The sequence below is a fragment of the Epargyreus clarus genome, unplaced genomic scaffold (assembly GCF_041222505.1).
Source record: "Epargyreus clarus isolate Ecla_fem2 unplaced genomic scaffold, WU_Ecla_fem_2.2 ptg000001l, whole genome shotgun sequence".
Lineage (NCBI taxonomy): Eukaryota > Metazoa > Arthropoda > Insecta > Lepidoptera > Hesperiidae > Epargyreus > Epargyreus clarus.
The window spans coordinates 3,323,058-3,350,826 of record NW_027332209.1 but is presented as its reverse complement, the minus strand read 5'-3'; the positions used below and the strand labels follow the sequence as shown (position 1 = coordinate 3,350,826).

Genomic DNA, 27,769 nt, shown 5'->3' with positions numbered 1-27,769 from the left:
AGTAAAGAGATTATTTATTGAAAAATATTTATTTACACAATTCATAAATTGTTTTTTCTTCTTTATAGGATAGGTAATTCAAGTCGTCAGCGGCAACATTTCACCATTCCATCCATATCATTTTTCTCTATGGCATACTTATATATGGGAAATTGCAAAATTTGCAAATGTGTGTGTGAATTGGATACGGTATAATACACACAGAAATCAGCAAATCACAAAATTATTGAAATCGTTCAAATTAGGTATTCCAATATTTTCAAATATATTGCATTAAACAGCTAAATTACAAGAAGTTATTGCTGGATTCAAATTAAAATTTCAATTTGCAGTTACCTATTACAAGATGTTACGACCAATATGTACAATCGGTCGCAAAGTATCTACAGAAAGGCCATCTAAGGAATTCGTCAGGAATAAAGTGGTTCGTCCCGCCTCAATCTTGAAACAGGCGGAGAAATTGAAGCTTTTCAATAAGGAGAACAAAGAGTTATTCGGTCCGTTGTTAGAGACTAGTAAGCAAAAGAAAAGTCGCTTGCAGAAGGCGGGTGAGTGCAAATCCGCGCAACGGAAATATAATAGGGCTTCCGTAACCTTGTCAATGTTACTATTCAACTTTCAATCTGCAGTGGGCTTCCTAGACATTTAAATCACAGACGCAGTAGTCAGGTTGCGTATTGCGATGAAACTGAATCGATATTTACATTGCCTATTGCGTACATTGTTTTACCGCGAGTAGCCTGCCAATAGAGAATCATATGACACATTTGGCGCCGTCTTATTACACGTTCATGCGTATTCCCTCTACACGTTCCTCACGAATATAATTTTATCTGTCGTTTGCAGCTAAAAATACCCAGACGTCGCATCAAAACAACGGATCGTCCGCGAGCGCTCGCAGTGAAAGTACGCAGAAATTTGTTCGTAATACAATAAGAAATGAAAACGTAATCGGATACGCGTGTAGTCCTGTGTCTGTATTAGACGTTTGTAAGTCCAAAATGTGGCAGAGTGCAAGGACTTCGTTCAATATCGCTGGTGTTCTGTTGAACAATACTGCTGTGAGAGGCCTCAAGAGTGTTTCTGTTAGAAATGCTGCACGAAGCTCCCCCGCACAGCCAGGGTACGCCAGCGAAGACAAGATCATCCAAATCAAGCACCATAAGAATGACTTCACTCAACAATACCCTTCAGTTACACTGATTCTGAATAAGACTATGTCGGAAGAGACCAGGGCAATTTTGGAAAAATGGAAACAGGAGAGAATAGCTGAGATGGGGTTGGAGGAGTTCAACAGATATTACGAAGGTAGGATATCTTGTATTTACCTATTTAGCTATACAATACAATATAATATAATTATGTGGTAATTCCCTTTAACTAGAGATTTCCAACCCTTAATTTTGGTTTAAGATACCCCAAATTTTTGTAAGAACACGTTTGTAAAATTAAATAGAAGTGTCCATAATGTAATTTTAAATTATAATTATTCAAATTAGTTCAAGGAGATTGCATTCACTATTTCGTTCATCTTTATGTTGGTTACAAAATTGGTTAAGTATTTGTTTACCAGATTGTCAGAACTTAAGTTGTTAAGATCATGTCACACAATAGTGTAATAACACATGCCCTTAGAATTACAAAAGAAAACAATACATTTACACTTTTTTATACTATAAAGATTTAACAAACACATGATAATTTAATTAACATACAGGACATGTAAAGACCAACTCATAAGATACCTATTGCTCAATCAAAAGTTAATAAGTGTGAACATCTGTTAATATTAGTCTATCCAATGTTTTCCCTATGAAAGACTGAAAGAGTAAAGATAGGAATTTGGCAATTTTTAGTAGGCAGAAATTGACTTTGAAAATATTGATCTTTCGTAAGCTAAATTAAGTAGAATTGATTATTATTACTAAGAAGTGTTAGAGAATAGATAGGTCTTGTAAATAATACATACATTTACACATAAAGAAGATAAATAAGGAAAGCTTCAATAGCATTGATAACATCTCAAAATAGATATAGTACATACAATACAAGAAATGGTCTTGAAATCATTTATTATTTGCCTTATGACACTTGCTAATTTACTACTATTGGAACATTAGCGTTGATAAATGGAATCTGTTTACACTTGATTTGATAACAAGAAACAGTCTATTCAATATTTGCTACATACCTATTACATTAAATATTATTTACTATATTTATGGAATAAAGCAATAAGTTTATGAAACTACTATAAAAGTCATAGGACAGTTGTAAGAAACTTTGGTTTCACTTTAACATTATGTTTGTAAGTTTGTGCATATCATGCTGAATAGAATAGATGTGTTCTAGTTTGAAGGGATTCTAACTAGACAAAATTGTATAAATCGAGAATTCTACGATGGTGTTCTACCATCGTAGAATTCTTCCATCGTAGAATTCTTCCATTTCATTCCATTGTGGTTCAACACCAAGCCACCACACCTATTTCTGCCTAATAACAGCAGTGTTAGCGCTGCTTTGCTCTTGTTTGAAGGGTGTTGTAAGGGACATACTTATCCAAGGTATTCCAACTTAGTCCTCTCTGCTACTTCTATTGTATATATTAATAAGGCATTTATTTTGTTGTCATTATTCTTGAAAATTTTAATAATAAATTAATAGCCACTGCAATTAACTTTAATTAAAACTTCAATTAAGAGTTTTATCTTAGATATTTATCTCTGTGACATAATTTGTTAATGTGAATGTTTATAATATTATATACATCATGAAGTAAATACAATTTTGCAACAGATGAACTGAGAACATACATTATTATACATCATACAGATGTATCAATAAAAATCAATAAACTTAAAGACAATTATGTTAACGAAAACTACTTTTTACCTTCTATCTTATAATACAGTTCACAGTACAGCACATATTCAGTGATACATTTTATTGCTAGTAGTATTTGAGATATAAGCAGGAAACGAATACACTGCGTACATAGTGTTAAGTGCTCACAACCACTCATTCACTCAGGACATTTGTAACAGATCTAAAATAGGACAGGCATCCTGGTTGAGATCAAACATAGATTTTGCCGCCCCTGGCTACACAATTACAAATTGTTTATGTACTATACATGTTATAGAAGTAGCTGAGTTTAATGATAATTTTGAACTACCTATGGACATTTAAAATCCACCCTAGATATGATATATAGAGCCTACCCAAGTACAGACACAAATGTGTTGCTATTGCTGTGGACTACATTGGAACATTACATGTGACAGTCTCTCCCTTACCACCCCCTGCAAACCAGCATACAATAGCATTTAAAATTATCAATATACAGCAGAAATAGGTGAAGTAGTCTTGCCTACAAACTTAAACCACAAATGGATGACTAATGATGATCATCTAACATCTCAATATTTCTATACCTATTTAGTCAAAAATTCACATCAAATTTTGTAACTCTAATGACTGATAAACAAATCATAATGTTTGTCAATGCCACACCACTTACTTTTAAAGTGACCTTGCCGTACAAGACATGCTTTAAAGGTTATTGCTTATTATTCGTTGCCCGAATATTGAATGGTCATTTAATAAAGAGAAATATTGAATATTGAAAGGTAAATTGAAAAATGAAGAATACTATTGAATGGTAAATATTTAAACTTCATTTTGAAACCTAAGTTTCTGTGAAAGTTTAATTAAAATATAATCCATATTTTAATTTTCTTAATCATGAATTGTAAAGAAGACTTAGCTTTGAACAGGATAATAATAAAATGTTTTTTGGGATTTCCTATTAAAGGATTATTAAGGAAATATTACTACTACTATTACTACTAACTACTAACATAGGCTACTAACATAGGTTACTAATCATATTTATGGGAGCATAAGCATGATTCAACATTTTAGTTTTTATATGTTGCAAAATCAATAAAAAAAAACATGCAGTTCACTCTATGGGAAGAGATCATTACCTCCTTTAATTCTCAATAATACAAGAAACCTTTAATGCATTTCTTTCTCTGTGGAATAAACTGGAAGGCCCCATATAATGAATATAATAAAGAGCTACAGAAACCATTCAACTAATTTGTATAACAAAAGGTATCTTTTTCTAATTCATGTGTTACTTTTTCACAACATAGTATTTACAAGTTACTATTCTGTGAGAATTAGAATGTAGAACAATAAATTTCTATTCAATAGAACAATAACACATACAATGAAACATTCTGCAGTTCCAAAGACTATGTGTGTCACTTTCCATCAACTTAATTAACAAGGTTTGTCCTAGTATTGTAGCTTACAATGAATGGATCTTTATTTTAAAATATTATTAAGTATTCATGAATGTGACTCAAAGGTGCAATGAACCAAAATATTGCTGTATGACATATCTGCATTGTGCATCAAGTTGTTAAAATATATTGTTGTGTTATCAATGTACTTCCCCCTGCCAGAGTTTCTTAAAAATGAAATATACATTTGGACACCTACACACACACATTCTCTTCTACTTCATCTGTATTTTAGTACAATACAATTGACAATGCAAGCATGCTAAGTTCTCGGATTTTAGTGACGTTTTCCGATCTTTACCTATAAGCCAATAGTTAAATGTTTTATAGGTTGCAGGTATTTTATAACATTAGTCAGTCATGCCTGTTGGCTACATTTAAAAAATTAAAAAAAAAAATTATTACTCACTTCGTTAGAAAAATATATTAATGAATAGTACACAGGATATGAAATATGACTCCAATATTACAACGAAGGTCGGCACATTGTGGTTGTGGTAACCACGACAATTTTCAATAAAAATATATTGGTATATTATGACTTGTTTATTTACATGATCAATATATGTCAAATATTGTGTTACTAGATATAGAAGATAGGATAGATAATTCTAAAACAGATTGATTAGATGGAATGCTGTAAAAATAAATGATACATAACTCATGTAACAAGGGATTGTTTGTAAACATGCTTATGTAAAAGTCTTAGTTTGCATTCTGGTTTATAGGATTTATTAATTCAAGTTCATGGTCAGTGGTCATTGTTTATAGCGTCACTGAGTACATAATGTGCTTTAAAATATTTATCTTACTTGGTATATGGATTGATTCAGTAATCGCTAATACATTGTCAGTTTTCTTGTGTAGTTCTAGTTTTGCACTTTTTGAAGAATGCCATGTAATACTTGGATATTTGTAAAAAAATACATTATTTAGCTATATTTATGTAATAACCTAGTGGTTAAGAAACTCTGCCTCTCGATCGAGGGGTCCGAGGTTCAAATCCCAGGCCATTATTACCCATTATTGTCCTACTGCTGGGCACAGGTCTCCTCTCAGAATGAGAAGGATTAGGCCATAGTCCACCGCGCTGGCCAAATGAGTATTGGTAGACTTCACACACCTTTAAGATTTTTTTTATAGGCGTGCAAGTTTCGTCACGATGTTTTCCTTCACCGTATAGCAAATGATAATATGCACATAACTTTGAAAAATCAGAGGTGCGTGCCTTGGATTTGAACCTCGAACCCCTCGATCGAGAGGCCGAGTTTCTTAACCACTAGGCTATCACTGCACATACATGTGAAAAACATGATAGCTCATAATTATACAACAAAAATTTTTAAGAGGTCTTGCTTGTGTTAACGTGGTAAATTTGCATAATCATATAATATATAATGTGATTATATACGGGCTTAAAGCATTATCGTTATTTAGAAATTATACTCTCATCAATTTAATTTATTTATATAAATTCTATATTTTCTACCTTACGTAAATAATAATTGTATGTTTTTGATTTCAGCCCAAATGGCAGTAGGAACAAAATTCCACAACACTCTCAAGAACTACTTTACTCAGCCACAAAGTCAGTTACGGATTGAGAAGGAGGTAGAGGGTGTATGGGTGTCAGTAGCTGATGCTTTAAAGAGGATATCTTCACCAAAAGCCATAGAGTCTAATGTCGTCCATCCAGTGTTGAAGTACAGAGGCATTTTTGACGCTATCGCGGATTATGAGTAAGTACAATAAATTATACTTGTTTGTCGAATTCTTTATAAGTACTTGCCAGCCAAGAGTTTATATAGTAATCTAATCTATATGTTGTATTTCATAACCGCTTGTATCTGGTTATTTCTAAATTTAGAGGAAAAATTAGAGACATTTGTAATTTGACTGCAGTGGCACTTGCTTATACCTATTTATCCCTAAAGACATAGTATTGTAATTCAAGGATTTCTCAGTATGTTCTAACCTAGTTCTCAAAAGGAAATTTTTGTGGGCGAGCGGAGAATTGATAAGTGCTCCAACTAGCTTATGTCTGGCTCAGACCAGATCAATTGCAGCCAAACAACATGATTATGAATTTCCTAATAATAAACCATATCTTTGATCACTATTGTCAGTAACATTGCATCATAACACTGAATTAAGTATAGGATCATGTCGTAAGTAATGTAGCTCATGAGCTCAGCCATCGCAATTTCTATTTCCAGAGACAGGCCAACCTTAATCGAATGGAAGAAATCCGACAAACCTCGCAAATCTATCACCCAAACATACGATAACCCAATCCAACTAGCGGCATACTTTGGTGCAGTTTGCCACGACCTCAACTACAAACATTTGAACGTACGAGACGCTTTACTGGTAATAGCGTACACAGATGGATCTAAAGCAGATGTATACCACCTATCCATGGACAAGATGAGGGAACACTGGGCCCAATGGCTAATCAGGTTGGAGACATACATTGAAAAGTTTGGCAATGACTCGGAGAAAATATTGAAAGGTGGAAAGAGGCTGTTTGAGGAGCAGATTGGGAATCTCTAATTTTTTGGTAAGCAAATTAGCCTATTATAAGAATACTCAGTGGTTTAAAATTCAACTTATCAGGATGTTTATTATTTACTTCTTTATGACTGATTACCATGACAAGCATTAATATTAATGTCAACATTTATTCACATTTATCTATTTATATTTACTGAGATAAATTATGAAACAAGAGAATTGTTGTCAAAACGGAACCACGACTGCTTAAAATCCAACGATAACTATATGACAACACCGGTCAACACGTTTTTTGGGCGTCAGGGAATAATAAACAACGATATACACACATATGTATACGAAAAACATTGTCCTCTGATGTCGGATAAAAAAACCGATTTATCTTTAAACATGTCACGAGTTGTTACACATCTAATTAGGATGCTTATTTTCATGCATCCATTAATAAAAAATGTACGAGACGGCGCCATTTCTTGGCACGAAATACCAAAACATTGTGTTGATTGAAAAAACGCTTACAGTCGATGCCAAACCCCTACATTGTTGTAAACAGTGATAAAAAACGTGGTACAATGCAGTTTATTTATTTGTACCAATATAAAGTTAGTGTATATGATAAAAAGAATATGGGTAAGTACGTACAAAAAAAATGCGACAACTATATAAAAATTGTCCTAATGATGAGGCCAGCTACACATATCAGTGTATTTTTTTCCTTAGTTGACAAAGCAACAAAGGTATTGATGTTATTATATATCTTGTTTCAGCTTTATAACAATGTTATATCCTGTTGTGTTCTGTTTACAAAGGTGTAAAACAGCGACTAAGCTTATTTACAGTTAATTATTATTATAAATGGACAACAATTATCAGACTTATTGGACTTATTGTCAGACTGTCTTTTAAATATATTATTATGCTATATAATAGAAAATGAAAATAATTGACCAAGTGCGAGTCGACAAACTCGTACAGGGAGGGTGCCGTACCATTAAATTTTAACCTTTTTTAGTTACTGTTCATATAGCAGCTATAGAATGCATTGTGAAAATTTGAACAATCTATCTTTTGCGGGTCAATAGATAAAACGCCGAAAAATGGCAGTTTTTTTGTAAGGCGACCCCCATTTATTTTTAAGATTTTTTTTATTTTTAGTATTTGTGGTTATAGGGGCCAGCATCATATACATATTCTTTAAAAGAAATCAAGTGTCTATCTATTACGATTCCAGGGATAGAGCCCTGTAACAGACGGACAGACAGAGAAGACTTAGTCATAAAGTTTCGTTTTTACCCTTCGGGTATGGGACCCTAAAAAGCTACTACTTTATAAGAAACCCCTTTGCATGTTGGATTTTAGCTTTCCAATGACGATATAAGTTGTTCAGGATTTTATACTTTAATTCAAAGCCTTTGATATATTGAAAACAACATTGTAAAAAACATTGTTATCTCACTAATGTCAATGTTTATTTGCATTCCAGAGAAGTAATTCATCATCTCAAATGGATCTAATCTTTATGGATAGGAGATAGCGATGCCAAACTATACACAAAGGGCCTCCGTTGATGGACCGAAGTTACACTGAACAATAATGAAACGTAATTCGAGTTTGTATTATGGTGAATGTTCGAAATATGAATGAAATTCCAATTATAATCATTGGTGAATGATTCGACGAATCGAATTATTGGAATGGAAATGTTATGCCTTTAAGGAGATTGTTGAATATGTTTGTATTAAAAGTACAATTGGTTAAATAAATTAATTACTTGGTAAAAAAGAGCATTACTGTCAAGATCATTTCGTATTGTTTTAGTGTAGATTATTTTTCAATGTCAACTACTGCTTAATTACGGTATCGCCTTTTTCACATAATGTTGTTGCATCGACCGGCCAATAGTAACTGCAGCCTGCGCTCAATGTGCCTTGAGTCTAGCTACTGAAAAGTATCGATGCTAAAAGTAACATGCCTACTGCGGCGCTAAGGTTTTCGTTTATGAAATTAAGGGTGTAAGAATCACATATTTTCTGCGGCGGAGGGTAAAAAGCAGTGCTTACTTTGGAGTCTACTCTCTATCTAGACGGAATTGGTCAATGTTTTATTATAAATAGTAATGGATTATACCTTGAGTTTTCCTGAAATGAATATTATCCTTTACTTTACTTACCTTTAAAGCTTCAATAAGAAGTTTGTCAAAACAATATTTAACCATGTGTACTTTTCATACATAAACTTGTTGGTTATATCGTTAGATGTGATGATTTGAATGTTAAAATTTGGAAAGACTGGTACATTGTTGATTGAATCTAAAATCTGTTATATATATCTTATAAAATTAGATCATATACATTAAGAATCACATATAGTAAGTACATGTCATCTTCAAATTAATGGTTTAGATTTATAATGCGTTGCTTTGTTCCACTAATTATTTAAAACAATATAATATACCAGACACTGCTACTATGTACTTAAAACTTAAAAGTAATGTGAGCATAGACTGGAGTCTACCTAAACAAATATTTCTCATATTAAAAATGTACAGAAACTTGGTTTAAAAGTACAGTATGTTAAAAATTATCGACCAGTCAAATAATTTGAGCGCTTTTTAAAATTACTCTTGAGATAAAAATAGTATTAAGTTGTCTGATATTTTGTATAAAAAAATTCTAAAACAATCGTTAGGGGATATTTTATGTTATGACACCTATTTAATTATATACTTTATAATATATTTGATGATGACAGCTTATCTTCGTAAATATATCGCATAGCTTATTGCAAGCAAAACATTTATGTACACTATTATTTTTATGTGTATATATTTTGTTTGTATTCCTTATACTTTACTAAGGGGGGCGTTTATAAAGATGCCGATATTGCATGGATAACCAAATGTATGGGTTCATTTAATAATTAATAAGCAGACCGGATATATCTGTTATTAATATTTTTTTATTTGTATTTTTTTTAATATGCATCTTTATAAATACACTCCTTGTTTTTAATATTTATCAGTTATATGTATTCTATGCCAAAAAGTAGTAATTACCTAGTCATTTATTTACATTGGTACAAATTTTCTTAGTCGCATACATCCACTAAGTATAATTATAATAATGTTTAATATTCGTAATAATTATTGTGTTGTAGCATTTATTCACACATTCAATTATTTAGCAGTAATTAAATAAAATGTTAAACAAATAACGAACTATAAGTCCTAATAACTCAGACGTTATGCGAGTTTAGTCGACTTTTTCTTTTTATTTATGTAACGAATTCATTCAAACATTCAATTCGATAGTTTACGCTAATTATCATTGTTTTTGTCTATTGTGTGTCACTGAATTGACAAAATGGCGACGAAATTATTAAGTACGAATGTAAATAATCAATGGAAAATGATGAAAAAAAAAATTAAGTATCCATATTACTATTATTTCATTAAAACTTTTGTTTATGTGATAAGGCTCTTAATTCTCTTTGTTTTGGTCTAATAAATAAGGGGTCTACAAATTTACACCGATTATTAGTCATTTTCGAGCGGCACGAATTGTTAATGTGTGGACAGAATGTCGTGAATATTCGTGTAGACTCCCTCAATATTTAATAAAACTTTTTGTATTTCTATTTCATATCAGCACTCAACATATTAAAGTAAGCGCTGATGTACCCACTTTCCTACCCATCTTACATAAGGTCTGATATAAGTTTGTACTATTATTGTCAACTATTAAAATATTAAGAACTTATGGCGTTTTTAATTGTATATCCAGAAATCAGAAAAGATCAGATAGTGTTGTGTAAAATACAAACGAAAGTATTTTTTTATTAAAATGAAAGTATTAACCATCTTATCATTGCCGACTGTAGACATAAATAAATAACTAATTGAAATTGAAATTCGGTCACATAGTAAATTGTATTCCTGAGATTGCTATTACTGAGAACAGAGATACGTCTTCTTATAACTTTATAAGTTTTATCGCACCATTCCAGCTACAAAATTATCAAGCGCTTGGCTCTTGTTATAAAGCGGTAAAGATGTGGTCATGTTAACAAGCAGCGGTGAGTTGAACAATAGTTCATGTAAAGTGACTACTGATATGATTATTAATGGCTATTGGTATGCAATTTAAATTGATACTATGTTGAGATCCAAATTGAAATGAAAGATTAGAAGCATAAAAAAAGATTTAATTCATCACAAAACTAAACAAAATGCTTATTAAAAACTTCCACATATTTAATTCTACACGTTAATAAAAATAATTACTTCATATATTAACAATTTAACGAAAACGATAAATCGGTATAAAATCGGGCAGTTTCGGTGTTCAGTTCAACGTCTGACGAACGAAAGACGCGGCACTTTTTTTTTTTTTTTGGTGCCCAGATGATAGGTGGAAAATTAGGCTGACCCTCAACGGAGAGGGAGGAGTAAAAATGCGTCCAAGCACATACAGGCCGCGACGGCCAGTGCCTGCGTCGAGTGGGGCTTGTGAAAGGACCTCCTGAAGGGAGGACCATACCCACTAAAAAGTCTCCTTTAAAGGCTTCGTCCTAGGGGACCGTACAGCCGACATCGGATAGCGACCTCTCGTTGAGGAACGAGAGGTGCTAGCGGCGCTCCCTAGAGAGCGACCGCTGGATAGCTGAAACAGAAGGTGTCAGCGTATCATGAATACGACTAGAATCGTCGGGAAGACGATTATCTATGGAAGGTTGTTCGCCTCTGTGGGCGGCCAGAAGATTCTCCACATCCGTGGAGAGTTTGTTAGGAGCGTCGGTCAAGATATTTCTTGGTCGACGGCAATTATGACCTGTAGGAAGAGGGGCAGCGTAGTCTGCTTCATCCTTGATAAGGGGGTTAGGATGATTTTCTGAGCGGGTGAAGAACGCTTCAGAGAATTGTTTAAGGACTTGTTCTACCCGGCACTTGCTCTTCTTCGGCTTATAAAGCCGTAAAGGTGGGGTGACGTCACGTTCAGAATACCCTCTTCATTTTTCCAAGAGTAGAATAATAATACGCTAGACTAAATGTCAAAAAAGAAACTTATACTTTGAGAAGCTCTTGTTTAATTTATTTGATACGAATGGATGAAGTGATGTTAGCAATGTTTCTAAACATAGATCTATGCTTCTAAACACACATTAATCAGTAGGCTTCGATCACTAATAAAAACTAGTGATCGAAGTCAGTAGGCAATAAAACGTAGTGATTACATTCTCTTTGGTAGGCAATAAACAAAGTCCGACAAACTTTTCTGTGCGTGTAGTAGGGTGCCACTGGCAATAAAAATGTTGCCAGATTGTAAAAACTACCTAATAAGTGGAAAATTTAAACTATTTTTTTTGACCTAACTATTATTTATTAATAAAATTATTTGTTTAATTGACAATATTATTGCTAGTTTTAAAGATTGCAATTTTATTAAAATAACATTAAAACTCATTACCTGAGGAAATCGAAAAATCGCTTACGAAGCTGACAACAAATGATTATATAGAAAAAAAGAACAGCTGTTTCCGTAAACCATCACAAAGACCAATAATTGTCTGACTATACTTTATATTTTCTGTAGAGCTGCCAGACCAGATAACAAATTTCCTAGCACTGGGCTGAGTTATATTTACTAGACTACAAGATCTTTTACCGATACAAGAATTTAATAAGCGAATGTTTAGAAGAACAAAATACTATAATTAGTTGTCTTTTCTTTTTACATTTGATATTTCACGTAAAAAACAAAGTTCCATAATGATTATGAATGACCGTAAACTATTTATATTTTTTCCCGGTCGGATTTTGTGTATTTCTTAGTTATATTTTTTCAAAATAATATCGTTGTTATTATAAGTAAATACTGCCGTTCAGGTTTATTTTTCCTCGTTTAATAAAAAATGAGTATTCGGCATATTTTTTTTTGTAGTTTTTTTATGGAGTATAACACATTATACATGGTATTACTAAATATACGTTAGACATCACAGCCTTGACAAATACACACTACAACAGCTGTTAGGAGTTATAACACCGAAGATCAAACAATTTTGATCGTTGATTACTTTTGAAACAATATTTTAAAATGTAAGTAAGTGAAATGCCTATATTTTAAACTGCTGTACAATACGTAAATAAAATTCCTACCGGTTTTATTGTTTTATATTTAATCAAATCATTAATCAAATTTTAATCAAATCAATATTTAATCAAACAAAACCGAATTTAGTGAAATAATAATCCATGATCCAGGTTAACGATCAAAACTTTTCGATTACTTAACTTTATTTGTGATTTTTAGTTAAATGTCATTTTGATTTGACAGTTAAGTAACGTTAAAAAAGTGAAAGGCACTATTTTTTGTATTTATAGTAAGTAACGTAAACAAAGTATATTTACGTAAATTTAGTAACTTTATAAACAGTTAAGTAGTTGTATGTTTCAGTATTTTGAGTGGTTTGTTTTTCCCAAGGACGACAACTATTACCGATTGAATCATGAAACAAACAGAGAACTGATAACTTATTCATAAGTTCAAAGTCTGTTTTTAAGCGTCAACTGACCATATCAATTTCATTGTTACCTAAGTAATACAAGAAAAAGATTGAGATTAAGATATAAGTACTTGTGAAACAGAGAAAATGATAAAATAATCCTGCTTAAAAATATTATGTTAGTATAAATAATCAATTGATGTAGTAAAGTCGCTTGGTAAATATATTTTATTTGTGTATGTTGATAATTCTATTATTTATCTTTTGTTAGTGATAAAAGTGTCTACCACAATATACAATACTGTACTTAATATTTGTATTATAATAGGAAGTTAATAGGAGTCAACACCTTTGTTCTTAATTTAAAAGTTGTTCTTCAGAGGTATATACTTTTTTTAATGTTTTATTAATGCCGCAGTCGGAAATGGAAATACTACTGTTCTAATTTAAAAAATGATTTGATTTTTTTCTACTATATTAACATTTCTGTACATCTTTTAGATAAAAACATATAAATAATCAGATAAAATCTAAAGAAATGGCTAATACATTTCAACGAACTGCCATACAATATATTAGCAAAAGGACTCCTGCAGTGTCCAGTTTTATTATCAGGCCAAAGAGTACTGAGGCTAATATATTAAAATCTGTGTATCCAAAATTACAAAATATAAAATACACTGTGAATGATTTTGTGTGGCAAAACTTGGACAGATGGCCGGACAAAACATTGGCTGTAAGTATATACTTTATTATTATTTATGAGTATTATAAAAATGCTTGTTATATATTAAATCATAATGTTGAAAATTGCCCATAGTTAAACATAGATAATAACTAAATTTAATATTCACCGGAGTATAAAATGTTACAATGGTTTTTAAGCATACAAATTTAAATAATGTGCATTTTATGTAGATAAAGGTGATTAATTTGAATAATGGTAGACATTTTTTTTATAATACAAGCTTAGCATCTGATAGAATGTGATAATGACTATCCATGGACATCTGTAATCAACCCCTGATAAGATCAGAGTCCTAACTGAGATTGGCCATAGAAGCATTGCTACTCCTGCGGACTAGGTGGAATGCCTTAGAAAAATATGTCTGCCTTACCACACCTTTCAAACCAGAACATAGCAGCGCTTAACACAGTTGTAATTACTTAACACAGCAGGCAGAAATAGGTGTGGCTTTGGTGCCACTGGAGTCACACCAAGGAGGGTTCTATCATCTCTAAAAGTTTGTTAAACATACAGCCAAATCAGCCATTTATCATGCAATGTAATGTAAATAAAACAGCATTATAGTCCAGAACGTGAATATGTTATCACAGTTACATGATTTTTGAATGATTCCAGGTTTGCCCAACCACAGGCCATGGTTACACATATGCGCAATCCTACAAGATGTCAGTAACATTTGCTGCCTCCCTACGAACTAAGTTAAAGTTGCAGAATGATGACAAAGTTGCAATCATTCTGCCCAATATTCCTGAATACCCCTGTACAGTACTCGGGGTGTTACAAGCTGGTTGTATTGCTAGTATGATGAATCCCACTTACACTGCACGTAAGTACTTATTTTTATACTTTTTACGGTCTCCGCATATAAAAAAACATTATCTGCTGTATCATTTGTGTTGTGTATAACATTATCTGGTAATCATATGATCATATTTGAAGGGACTTCCATTAGAAGAAAATTGCAGATGTCTATGGGCAGTTACTACTGGATTGCATGCTCAATTGCCCCTTCAATTTAATGGAATAAAGTAAATAATTTAATAGAATAAAGTAAAAATAGAATAAAGGCCGAATTGGCTTATGCTGCTCAGAAAGAGTATAATGTCTAAGTCCTCAGTGTGTGAATGACATCATTCTCACGACACACAGCACCTTGCAAAATGGTGGTAGTAACAGGCAGGTGTTTTGTACCATTAATATCATTAGAGGGAATAAGGTATAATTATAATAATTATAAGTATATTAATATAATAAGTGACAAGGTTTTCAATTATGATTTGTGATGATGATGTATTATATTATAATATAATATATCTTTTATAGGTATATCTTTAATTATCATGATTATAATATTAATTTAGAAAATTATTTTATTCGCAATAACATGGTAGCTAATACTTTTCTGTCCAATTCATATTGTTTCCATTTCCACAATTTTATTTTATTGTAAATCGACCAATACCTAGTACAAAAAGTAGGTACAATCTTAAGTTACATTTTTGACCTTGCAAATTTTCGAGGTAAGTACATATATTAATACATGTACAAAAATCGTGTAAAAACAAGACATAATATATTACCACAAAATAATTCGTTTTTATTTTTTAATATTACCTTCCTATTCTACAAACGCAATTATCTTAATAAATACCTACCGGAATTAATGCAATTACTCGATTCGTTATCGTATTTTTATAATTAGTAGGTATAATGGGTGTAATCGGTCACGATAGTTACGATTTGTAGGAAAATGTTATCTTTTTAGATGGTAAATCAGTATTTAATTCCTCATTAACATATGTCAGCTCTATCTTCAATAAGTAATTACGATTATCAGTTTATTGACACGGAAGTACGAGCTGATAAAAGTAAAGGAATCCTGTAGAAAATAGTACCTATTAATACGATCAGAAAGTAATTGCTTTCGTACCGCTTTCGGATTTGGATTTCGTACAATGTTACATGTTACAATCAAACTTAGGTTCTACGCTGCTGCTTACCATACCACTCTGATAGTAGGTATCTAAATAATGAATTTACATTTCGGTTCTGGTACACGTGCTTGTTAATCATCTATGTTACATGTTACAATCTATGTTACGTTTTAGGGTTCTATCCTAAACGATTTTTTTCGCATTCGGCAAAGCTCTGCTGATTCAAAAAGCCTATTTATTTTCATGTACAGATCATGTTCAGTTTTTAGCTAGATATAAACAGAGTTATCATTAGCGGAAAGACTAAGGCTGGGACTCTACTTGACTTCGCCCATTTTTTAATGTTAACTGTGTCTAAATTATTTTAATTTTATTTCAGATGAAATCAAAAGACAATTAGAACTAATAGACTGCAAAGCGATAGTCACATCTACATTATCATACCCCAATGTGCTGGCAGCCCTCAAAGAAATTAAAAGCAAAATACCAGTTATTCTAATATCGAATGAGGAGACGCCAGAGGGCGCTATAAAGTATGCGGAGTTTACTGAAGATTTGTCAGTAGATACCAGTTGTTTGAAATCTGTGCATAGGAGTCCGAAAGATGTTGCGATTCTACCCTTCTCGAGTGGGACCACTGGGTTTCCGAAAGGTGTTGTCCTGACTCACCAGAGTGTAGTGGCGATGAACCAAATGATCCTCAGTCCTGGTATCGTTGCTGTGGAAGAAGCATCTGGTAAGTTTCTCACCAATTCAGTAGTGGACAGGAGAGTTAGTCCGCGCAAAACTGCTAGTCCGCTCTGAAGTTGTTGCGATCAGGTGTAGTCATACAATTTGATACGGCGACGCGATTCACGCCGTTTTATGCCGACTATAACGTCCAATTGATAAATTCCGTTTCACTATGTATCACATCATTGCTTTTTATGCATTTCGATTTAGAGAGTGGTGTCTCTTCTTGGTTTCCGTGTTTGTGACCAACTTTAAGCGCAAACTTTGTTAAAATCAGGTGTGCTGCAAGCAGACGGCCTGATTGTAATTTTAATCTACAGGGTACCAGTTTTCTAGCTGAAGTCAATCACATTGCCATTCTTGAGGACTATGTTTGTCTCATATGTAACTCAGTCGGGATCCGCATCCTCTCACTGAAATAAAAACATAGATCATTCAATTTTAAGTGAAAAACTCTAGCGGCTTAATCAGAAGTTGCGGTCCGCCCCGGGCCTCCTATGACCTTAGTCTGCCACTGATTCGTCATATTTAATAAATGTCTTTTCAAGATTAGTGAGTAAGACACCCTAAAATCTACATCTGTTCTCATAAAATATTATGTATTTCTAGCTTCCTATCAGTCAGTCATACCAGCGATTCTGCCATTCTTCCACATCTTCGGCTTCAATGCTCTCATGCTCAACCTGATGACCTTCGGAGTCAAACTCGTCACGATGGCGAGCTTCAAGCCTGAGCTCTTCCTGCAGTCGATAGTGAAACATAAAGTGCAGCATCTATACGTCGTGCCGCCTATGGGTAAGCTGTTTTTATGTGATTTTTGTTGGTTCAAAGATTTTTGTAGGATTCTGTCCCCAAAGGGTAAAAACCCCTATTACTAAGCCACTGCTGTATGCCCGTCTACCACAGGGCTCTATTTCTTGAACCTTAATATATAGACACTTGAAATTATTATGTTTAATAGGATTAAACTAGCAAATGAAAGGTACATGAAAACATGTACTGTTTTTAAGAAGTTACTACCGGCCATGGGCTTCTATAAATATAACAGGGATGCTAATTGGACTCGATCACAGGTGCATTATAAATCCTGATAGTTAAGATGTGTAAACTATGAAATAGGTAAACAATAAAGTGAGTCTGTCGGAATCCACACCCTTCCACTAAAACGCAGAATGACTTCACACTAGCAATAGGTGCAGCGGTATAGGTATAAGTACAGTGGTATATCCCTGTTCGAAAAATACTGGTTCCACCGTCTGCCACTTCCATTATGGCGGTTATGTGGATGATATCACGAAAACTTGACGTAATCATCTCTAAAGCCTGCTCCACATTCTCGCAAGAATGTCGTGAGAACGCGAGAAAAGCACGAGAAACGAGAATGTGGAGTCGATACGAATCGGGTTTTTCTCGCGTTCTCGCGAGAATGTGGAGCGGGCTTTAAGGGATATAACAAACAAATAAACGTTCTAATATTTCAGTGGTCTTCCTGGGTAAGCACCCAGCTGTGAAGCCGGAACATTTAGCGTCGATCGAAGGAATCGTCAGTGGCGCTGCACCACTGTCGGAAACTGATGCAGCCGCTGTACTTAAAAAGAATGTAAGTGAAATACCTTATTTCTTTAATAAGTTTATCGACCAGTAACAATTGTATGGCAAGACGACTTAATGCTAACAGCAATTGATGCTAATTTTGAAGGTGGTAGAACCCTTTGTGGTTCACCTTCAGCAGCACCACCGCCACATGTATTTCTGCCTCATGCAAGCAGTGTGTTAAGCACTGCTGTGTTCTGGCTCTCTAATCTAATCCTATCTGGAGTTGATTACAGATGTCCATGGGCGGCAGTAGCCACTTACTATCAGGTGGACTGTATGCTCGTCTGCTACTCAGATATTATAAAAAAATAAAAAATAAGTAGTAAACATTTATGTATATTTTATACAAACACACACACAGATAAGCATGGAAACGCGCTAACCCAGAGCAGAAATCTTAATTTATTACTAACATTTCTTTAAATCTAATTAAGTCGTAAAACACAATAATTACTTCAACACTGTTATTTATAACACAATGGACAGAATAAGTAATAATTACTATTTTTAACTTAACAGTTCTTTTTTATATAACATACAATTATTTATATCACTAATATTTTAATTAACCTTGCATTGTTGCAGTTATTACACCAACTTTTGTTTTATTTTCGGTCTTTTTCGTACACGATTTCCATAATCATTTTTTTGTATTTACTCATAGATTAGTAAAGATTACTCACTCCTAACAAGAAAATGTACCCAGTTTTGAGAATTGAAATAGTTACGTAAAAAAGTTTTGCCACGTCTCCGTGCTAAAATGTCCCTAAAATATTTGAAATGTATTTATTTATTATGTAAATTACGCAGTATTAGTGATTTATTCGTAAATTTTCTCTAAAAATGTTTTTATTTGTCAAAAAAAAAAATAACTAACTAATAAGCCATTTGTGGCTTCGTTCAATTTGAAGGCGGCGAAGTATCTTTACTAATCTATGTATTTACCTAACTATTCGTTTTGTTTAGTCTACATACATACATCAAAACTCTACCTCCTTTCTATAGTTGGACAAAGGAATGAAACATATAACAATTATTTTAAGTGGAATATGTTTTTGTTTTTATATTAATAATTTATTATCACTCAATAGAAATTTATCAGATAAAACACTTGAGCTAAGGAGTCCTTATCTCTGACACTTTAATTCGCATTAGTTTTATCTGAGGTGCTGTTATCAATAGTTATTGATGGCAGTTGTCTAGTTATCACTATGCATTAGAGTAAATAATAGTCTCGCGCTTATCAAAGTGTTATGATAGTATATTTGTACTATTTAAGATAATTATATAATTTTAATAATAATGCAGTTTGCAATAATTTATCAGATAGACTACACGCAAGACTATTTTTAGGGTTCAGTACACAAAGTGTAAAACCGGAACTCCATTACTATGCATCCGTTGTCACTCCGTCTATCCGTCTGTTACAAGGCTGTATTTTTTTAAACGTTATAGGTACTTGAAATTTATACCACATTGTATATTAAACTAATGTTAAAAATAAAAAAATAAAGACCACTCTCCATGAAAAGCAGGTATTTTTCGGGCGTATATAATTTGGGTGGAACCTACCGGAACCCTCTATGTGTGATTTTGAATCGCACTTGACCAATATATCGAAAGTTCGATATTAAATCTAAAATATGGATGTAGAAAATGCTCAACCGTAGTATATTAAAGTTTTGCATCCAATTGAATTTAATTAAATACTTGCGGTATTTACGTTTAAGTTAGCAGAAATGGTCTAATGTCGATCTTTGGAAAACATCTAGGAAAAACATTGGTTAGACTGATTATTATTTATTATTGCTTTATTCATTCATCCACCATTCATTGACCCATATGTCCATTGATTCACTCATTCATTGATTTATGTATACTCAAATTATAACTTAATTGAAGGTTACTACAAATGAATATACTGCCTATTATTTTCTCCATTTTCCCAGACTTGTGATTATAGATATAACTTCTCTATTTTTTAGGAAAAGATAATCTTCCGTCAAGGCTACGGTTTGACGGAGACGAACGGAGGAGTGTCGGTGGGTTACAAGGACGACACGAACCACGCCGCGGTGGGACATATCTTCCCTGACAGCGAGGTGAAGATTGCCGATCTGGTGACACAGGAAGCGTTGCCGGCTGGACAGGTATTTTCATTTTATTGTGTCTTTAGAAGGATTTTTTTGTTCTCAATTTTGCAGGTATGGTTACAATTATTCATTAATCTATACATATAAAAAAATGGAGTGTATGTTTTTAATATTAAAATGTGCTTTTTACTACGTGCATATGAATATACATATACGGTACATACACCAAAATAACATTTTTAAAATTCACGTGTACTACTACTCGTTCGCTATATGATGTCTGCATTTGAGAATCTTTCTAAGTAAAAATAAATAAATAAAAAGAAACATTTGTAATAAAAGATATAAAAACAACATTTTCTTCGGATGAATGAATTAATCGTTCTTAGAGTGAATGTGAGTGAACCTTCAAAGGTACATAAATAAAATTGTTTATATAATTAAACTTAATGTTTTTTACTTGCAGGAAGGCGAAATCTGGTACAGAGGACCGAACCTTATGAAAGGGTACTACAAGGACGAGAAGTCGACTAAGGAGGTGATGACCGACGACGGCTGGTATAAAACTGGGGACATCGGCAAATTTGACGATAAAAACTACTTGTACGTGACGGATAGGTTGAAAGAGTTGATTAAGGTAAGTGCTAGATAAGGTGAAGGTGCAGGTTGATGGTGGTAGAACCCTTTGTGGTTCGACTCCGGAGGCACTACCGCCACTCCTATTTCTGCCTTATAACAGTATTGTTAAGTGCAGCTGTGTTCCGCTTTGAAGAGTGTGGTAAGGGAGACATATTTATCAGAAGTTTTCCAACAGTACTCAGGAAGGCATCTGTTGCCAACCTCAGTTAGGAATCTTATTTTATCTGGGGTTGATTACAGATGATCATGAGCAGCAGTATCTATAGTCAGCAGTACCTAATTATGAATCAGACTATAGTTACCATCATATTGACTGCATGCTCAACTACTTCAAAATATAAAAGGTTATTATGGGCTCACATCGACTTTAGTCGAATTTAGTCCTCAGCATTTCTTACTGACATTTCCAGGTGAAGGGCTTCCAAGTACCACCAGCGGAATTAGAAACAATAATACGGACGCATCCCAAGATCCTAGACTGCGCAGTCCTGGGCATTCCTGATCCCGTCACAGGAGAGGCGCCCAAAGCCTTCCTAGTACCCCAGGCTGGGCAAACATTATCCCCAGAGGAAATAATGGAGTATGTCAACAGTAAGGTGGTAGGATTTAAGAATATCAAGAGTGTACAATTCGTCGATAGTATTCCCAAGAATCCGGCGGGGAAGATCTTGAGAAAGGATCTGAAGGAAAAGTATTGTTAGGGTTAAGCGTTGGTGGTGAGGCTTGGTAGGATCGGTTTAAAATTTAGTATTATGATTAAGTAACGTTGTAAACAAACAATAATAACGATGGGACTAGTATTAAAGTAATGAAGTGATGTAAAAAGGTCTACATATAATTTGATATTAAATATAAGGTTGCTTCATTATACAATAAAATATACAAAAGTTATAAATACAATATTTAAACTTAAACGACACTATAAATATACTTCTGAATGTCGCAACGTTTATGTAACAGGATTTTTTTTGACCAATGTTAATATTTTTTATAGACAACTATTGTTCGTTATGATGTTATTTTGACTACTTTTATCCCCATGTATCCTTAGTATTGGTGTTATTAAATTTAACGCATTCGGTTGTCGGATAAAATTGAATCTCTCGTCTACCTAGAACTGAAAGCAATATTGTGTTATAATAGACATACATTTGGATTTTATATAGGACGAGCTTTTGCCCGCGGCTTCGCTCGCGTTACGTAGTAATATTTTCATCCCCTTGGGGGTAGAATTGATCAAAATCCTTTCTTAGCGGATGCCTACGTCATAACATCTACCTGCGTGCCAAATTTCAGCCCGATCCGTCCAGTGGTTTGGGCTGTGTGTTGATAGATCACTATGTCAGTCAGTCACCTTTGAGTTATATATATTTAGATTTGAATTTATTACAGGTTATTTGGAAATTTGGGGTGAGTTAGGCAAAAGATTAAGAATAAACATTACACTATTTGTGACCGTTTTCCGACATCGTAAATAGCAATAACGGCGTTAGGTAGCCTTCTATCAGACGAATGGTATCATACGTATTTTAGAATTGTTTTGCCATACGACATAAGTGCTTCCACTGATTCACATCAGCTCGTTAGTAATGCAATTTATAGGAAGGGTAACCAATGTGTTCTACAAAAATGACTGTCTTGGTATTTGTTTACGTATTTGCCTAGATTTGATTTAATTGGAAACAAATCAGCGCCCCTAGCGGATTGTATCAGAACTGATTGGATATATATGGGAAATACGTAAACAAAAACAAAAACAAAAACAGTATTTTTTGTCAAAACGTAAAAACTCATACTAAGGGTACTGATAACGTCATATGATTCCGACGCAAAAATGTAGGACAGGTAACCATTCCGACGAGGGCCGATGACGTCATATTCGTGTGAAATTCGAGTGCTTTGACAAAACATCGATTGCAAATGGACGCCGCGTCAGTAATCCGATTATTTAACCTATAAATAATTGATCCGATTATTTAAATTTAAGCTGGACGTCTGAATTACCTCGCTATTTGCAAAACAAATTTTCGGCGTTTTTATAGTTATAATAGATATATATTTATATTTTTTAATAATATGCCAACTGTTTTCGAGAAGTGAACTTGCCACGCAATCATCACAATTTCTATTAGTGTATCAAAAAAGGGCATGCAATGCAATGCAATTTAATTTGAAATAAGTTATTAATGCAGTAATTACTCAATCATAGTTTTCTATTGTTAAAATATTAAATATTTTTATACATTGTTATTAATAGGGGAATGGAATATTTTATTATCTTAAGGTATGGAATTGTTTGGTGCCTTATTGGATATTATACTCTTTATAATTTTCTACTTAACCTTTTAATAGGATAGATTTAAGTATTATCGTATTTATTGTGGTCATTGATATTTTTATAACAATTTAAATAAATAAATCGTGCATTTTATATTAAAACATACTAAATCATTTTGTGCAAAAAATATTTATCAATTATGGAAAATTATATACCTTTTAGTCTGAACGTAAAAGCAGCCAAGCTGTCATATGTGAGTACTTACAAACGAAACTAGTCTTTAAATCAAAGTGTCATGAACAGAGGATTATGTAGAGTGGAGTTGTAGCAACATAACATTGTTATCGTTTATTTCCAAAGGATTATTTTGAAATTTCACCCAAAGATATGTAATTATTACGATAATGAGCTGCCTGTTTTAATAATTAATAAGCATAATAATATACTTGCAACATCTTTTAAAAATCTCTTTAATACAATATTTTTATTACATTAAATAATATGTTCCCTGAGAAGTATTTACGTTGTGTCTTCAAGTTTAGGTTAATAATATAAATACTTGCAATAATTTACAAATAATATTATGTTTTATTATATTTCAAAATATAATGTATTGTGAGAAAATTGCATCTTCTCCACTCTGTATAATAATAATATGATAGAGTTTAACTAATTTTGTCTCAAAAATATTGTAATTGCAATGTAAAAGAATACCGTAAATTAAGTAGATTTTAGTATCAACTTATGGACCAACTAATTTTAAGATTTTCATATATACATATACATTTTATATACACTCAGTGTTAAAATAGAAAAATAATGTTGTTATATTTTATATGACATGTTACATTACTTAGAGACTAATTATTACGTAAAAATATATGAATTATTTATCATATTTTTGTGATTTTTATTCCGGGTATATATTTAAATACAACTTTTACTTCCTGTTTTATATGTACTCAAATAATGAATTATTATGTAAACTAAAATACACAATGAATATTTATTTGAACTTTAATTTTATTTATTACTTGCTGTAACGATGAAGAAAAACATCGTGAGTAGGTAAAACATGCACATCTACATTTCTTTGTTTTTTTTCAAAAGTTAGTGAAGTCACCCAACCTACCGCTTGTTGAGTATGGACCTACCAATTCATACTCAATAAGCACGGGAGACTATGACCAAAACCCTTTTTACGGTGGGAGGAGACCCGTGACCAGCAGTAGAAAAATAATGGGGTGCTGTCGATGTGTGGATCTAGCTGCATGGATTTTGAAGATCGATTCGTATATCAGTTCAAGTCTACACAATTTGATTAATAACCCGCAGAAAATAAATTATAATACATAGCGAGATGTCTTTGCTAAAACGTATCTTCCATGAATTCGCTTTGAAATAAGGTCGTAGAGTAGGAATACTTCTCCAGTTGTAGTTTTTTCAACTCCTAAGCGAATAAATTTCTGTTCTGTTTGGCGTATTCGTGTCTGTCCCAAGCAGTCCCGAAACGTACCTAATCCTAGAATACTACGCTTTTTTATTTGTAAAAGGATATTCCATACAAGAAATCTTACGCGGGGCGTTGAATGTAGGAAGCTTTATTGTTTATTCATTTTATAATAAAAAGCGAGACCGTCACCACATCGTCATAGCCAACCTAAATATATATTAGTCGCAAAATGTCTCGTTTTTTATTTAAAGAAACGTACGAAAACAAACGTCTCGGTACGAAAGTCAAGGTCGTATCGGTTACGTCAAAATGTAATATGTAAACACGTTCAAATTATCGTTATTCAAACGTATGGTGCAAATTTGCACGGTGATTTGTGCATAAAAAGTATTGAATTACAATTTTGTTGGTAGGTATGGGCATTTTAGAACAGATAATCCATCCATCGGTTTTCAAAAATTTGGCAGCTAGGAAGTGGGTGTGTCAAAAGGGTGTGGTCATAGTAGTCCGCGAAATTAGTAACTATGCACATAGATTACTACGCACGGCAACGCTGTAGTTTAGTATAGTCCGCGTAAAACTGCTAGTCCGCTCTGAATATAAAAATGAATCGCGTCGCCATAGCAAATTGTATGTCTACACCTGTTCGCAACAACTTCAGAGCGGACTAGCAGTTTGGCGTGGACTATACCTCAGTTGCCCACAGGGATAACCATCTACAAGTGTTCTTCAGTATTGTAACGTGGTAACGTGTAAATGTGGTCTTGTACAAATTACTAGAGGTATTTATAATGAATTATGACTGGAAAGTAAATATTGATTGTAACTCAAGTTACACTAATCTTTTGTGTCTATTTTTGTGACTTATTTCTTATTATAAGTATTAATAAGAGAACATCGGACGCCGAAGGTGAACAAACAGTGCCAAATTTTTTGCAGTAGTATTTTGACACGTATGTTTGACGGGCCCCTTTTCTCACTGTACTCTAGGGCCGACAACACCGGTATTGGTCTCGATCCACAAGCGGGAGGACCGGAATGATTTTGAAATTCCAAGCTTCAGTAATATGGACTGAGTAGGGTTAGTGGCGATGTTTTGTAGTTATTACATCTATTATTAGTGGTAAATCTCTACGAAATTAAAAAATGTTGAAGGCCTCAAGAGACCAACCCCAAAGGTTAGACTCACAAAGGCACCTCCGCGGCACGTTCCAACTTAATCCTGAGGTGGCAATAGAATTATGGCCGACTTTGAGTAGGACTAATACCTATATAATCTACACAAGCTGCGGCCTGCGAATTTTAGACAAAATTCACTATAGAGCAAGATCTATTGACATTATTTACATTATATTTTGTTCTTTTCAAATTATTATAACCGTGACACCAATACAAAAACACACTGCTAAGGCAAAAATCGATGTCGATTTTTGGAAGGCTTAACGGATGTAAGAGAATTCAATATAGATATCCTAAAAAACAAATACTGACATCCTTAACGCCCAGCAATAATGCAATAATAAATGCCGTCCAAAGATCAACATTCAAGGTTAGTTCAAGCGCAAATAATATAATTTTGATCATTTTATTATTTTCCAGCTCAATTGTATTGTATTCAATAACTTTTTATGATTTGACGTTGACCTGTAAACTTCTAAAAATGTTTGTCTAAAGTTTTTAATGTTTTATCATTATATAATTATCTAATTATATCTAATACAGAATTAGATAGGTAGATTCTATATAGCTTTGATTATATTATGTATTAAGAATTCTATAACTAGTCTAAAAAGACTTCGATGGACTGCTATAGTCATATACCATCAGGTGGGCCGAATGCTCGTCTGCTATGTCTTTAGTATAAAAAAAAAACTTAAGAATTATTTGACACGTTTTTCATACATGCGTCTACCTTACGCACATTAAACTTGGACACAGATAAGACTTGATACTGTCTTATAGAAGACACGACTGACGGTGGCGCCGCCGTAGCTGAAACACGAAGGGTAAACGTATGGAACATCTTCAATTACCACGTTTGGTATTTCACCTTGATTAGATATAGACGTAGAAATATTAGATGGCAGTTGTAGACAGAATTACGCCTTAGATAAAAGTTTACAAAATATGCATACCTACTAGCTTGATATTTAAATAAAAATGCCATCGCCTCTAGATTCCGGGTTTCATGTATGAAAATAGATTCTCAATGACACGCTTGTTATGTAGTAATTTAAGATAAGAGGCACATTATCGGTCTACAAGTCTAGATGTCTAGATCTATATACATACGTACTACATCTATTTTAAACATAGTATTTTTAATCTATATCCGGGTGATAAAAGTAAAAAGAGAGCTTACCTTATCTTTTCTGAGAGCAAAGGTCTTTATGCTACTATAGTGTGCATCCATATGTTCGCAAAACGTAATATCTCGTAATTTATGGGCCGTAAACTGAAGGATTACGATGGGATAGAAATTAGAATCGAACTCCACAATATAAAAGGTAAACTTTTTAAAGATTAATTAATTCGTATATGTATTGAAGCACATTTTCAACAATCAAAAGGACATCGTCACTTATTAGAATTAATTTCAGGTAGAGAAATATTAATGCATTGAATTAATAAAACAAATTTTGAGGAATATAATTATAAATTAGGCGGCCGAGGAGTTATACTTTATTGTATTATTTCATGGTTTTGGAATAAATATAATCAGATTCCACCGTTCACAGAAAAAAATCATGAGGATGATGATGTTCTTGAAACTGATTAAAAATAGTAGGTAAGTCTTTTATTTGAAATACACATTACACAGAGATAATAACAGATCTCGCCGTTCTTGTTATTTATTGGATGAGACCTAAATCTAAACAGATTTAGGTGCTTTAAATTTAGATTGGACGTTGAATACAGGGTTTGTACTACCAATTCGCATAGGAGCAACATGACAAGAAAATCA

The 27,769-nt window shown here is 33.1% G+C and overlaps 2 protein-coding genes across 5 annotated transcripts; both read left to right on the top strand.

The window, feature by feature from the left end:
• Window positions 1-144: 144 nt before the first annotated feature.
• Window positions 145-10,585, top strand: LOC140743379 (mitochondrial genome maintenance exonuclease 1). Its single transcript, XM_073074584.1, has 6 exons — window positions 145-245; window positions 333-548; window positions 847-1,308; window positions 5,839-6,052; window positions 6,530-6,873; window positions 8,311-10,585. The coding sequence occupies exons 2-5, from the start codon at window positions 347-349 to the stop codon at window positions 6,864-6,866; spliced, it is 1,215 nt and encodes a 404-aa protein (XP_072930685.1). The 5' UTR covers window positions 145-245; window positions 333-346; the 3' UTR covers window positions 6,867-6,873; window positions 8,311-10,585.
• Window positions 10,586-12,809: 2,224 nt separating this feature from the next.
• LOC140743299 (uncharacterized) lies at window positions 12,810-24,249 on the top strand. 4 transcript variants are annotated; one of them, XM_073074473.1, is made up of 9 exons: window positions 12,810-12,924; window positions 13,833-14,067; window positions 14,695-14,905; window positions 16,393-16,749; window positions 17,355-17,540; window positions 18,227-18,345; window positions 20,327-20,491; window positions 20,901-21,071; window positions 21,484-24,249. In XM_073074473.1, exons 2-9 carry the CDS (start codon window positions 13,870-13,872, stop codon window positions 21,772-21,774), a joined length of 1,698 nt encoding a protein of 565 aa, XP_072930574.1. In that variant the 5' UTR covers window positions 12,810-12,924; window positions 13,833-13,869; the 3' UTR covers window positions 21,775-24,249. The 4 variants fall into 4 exon arrangements, with proteins under 4 accessions (XP_072930574.1, XP_072930582.1, XP_072930585.1 ...); XM_073074481.1 differs by lacking the exon at window positions 12,810-12,924 and adding an exon at window positions 13,122-13,208; XM_073074484.1 differs by lacking the exon at window positions 12,810-12,924 and adding an exon at window positions 13,215-13,509.
• The last annotated feature ends 3,520 nt before the right edge of the window (window positions 24,250-27,769 follow it).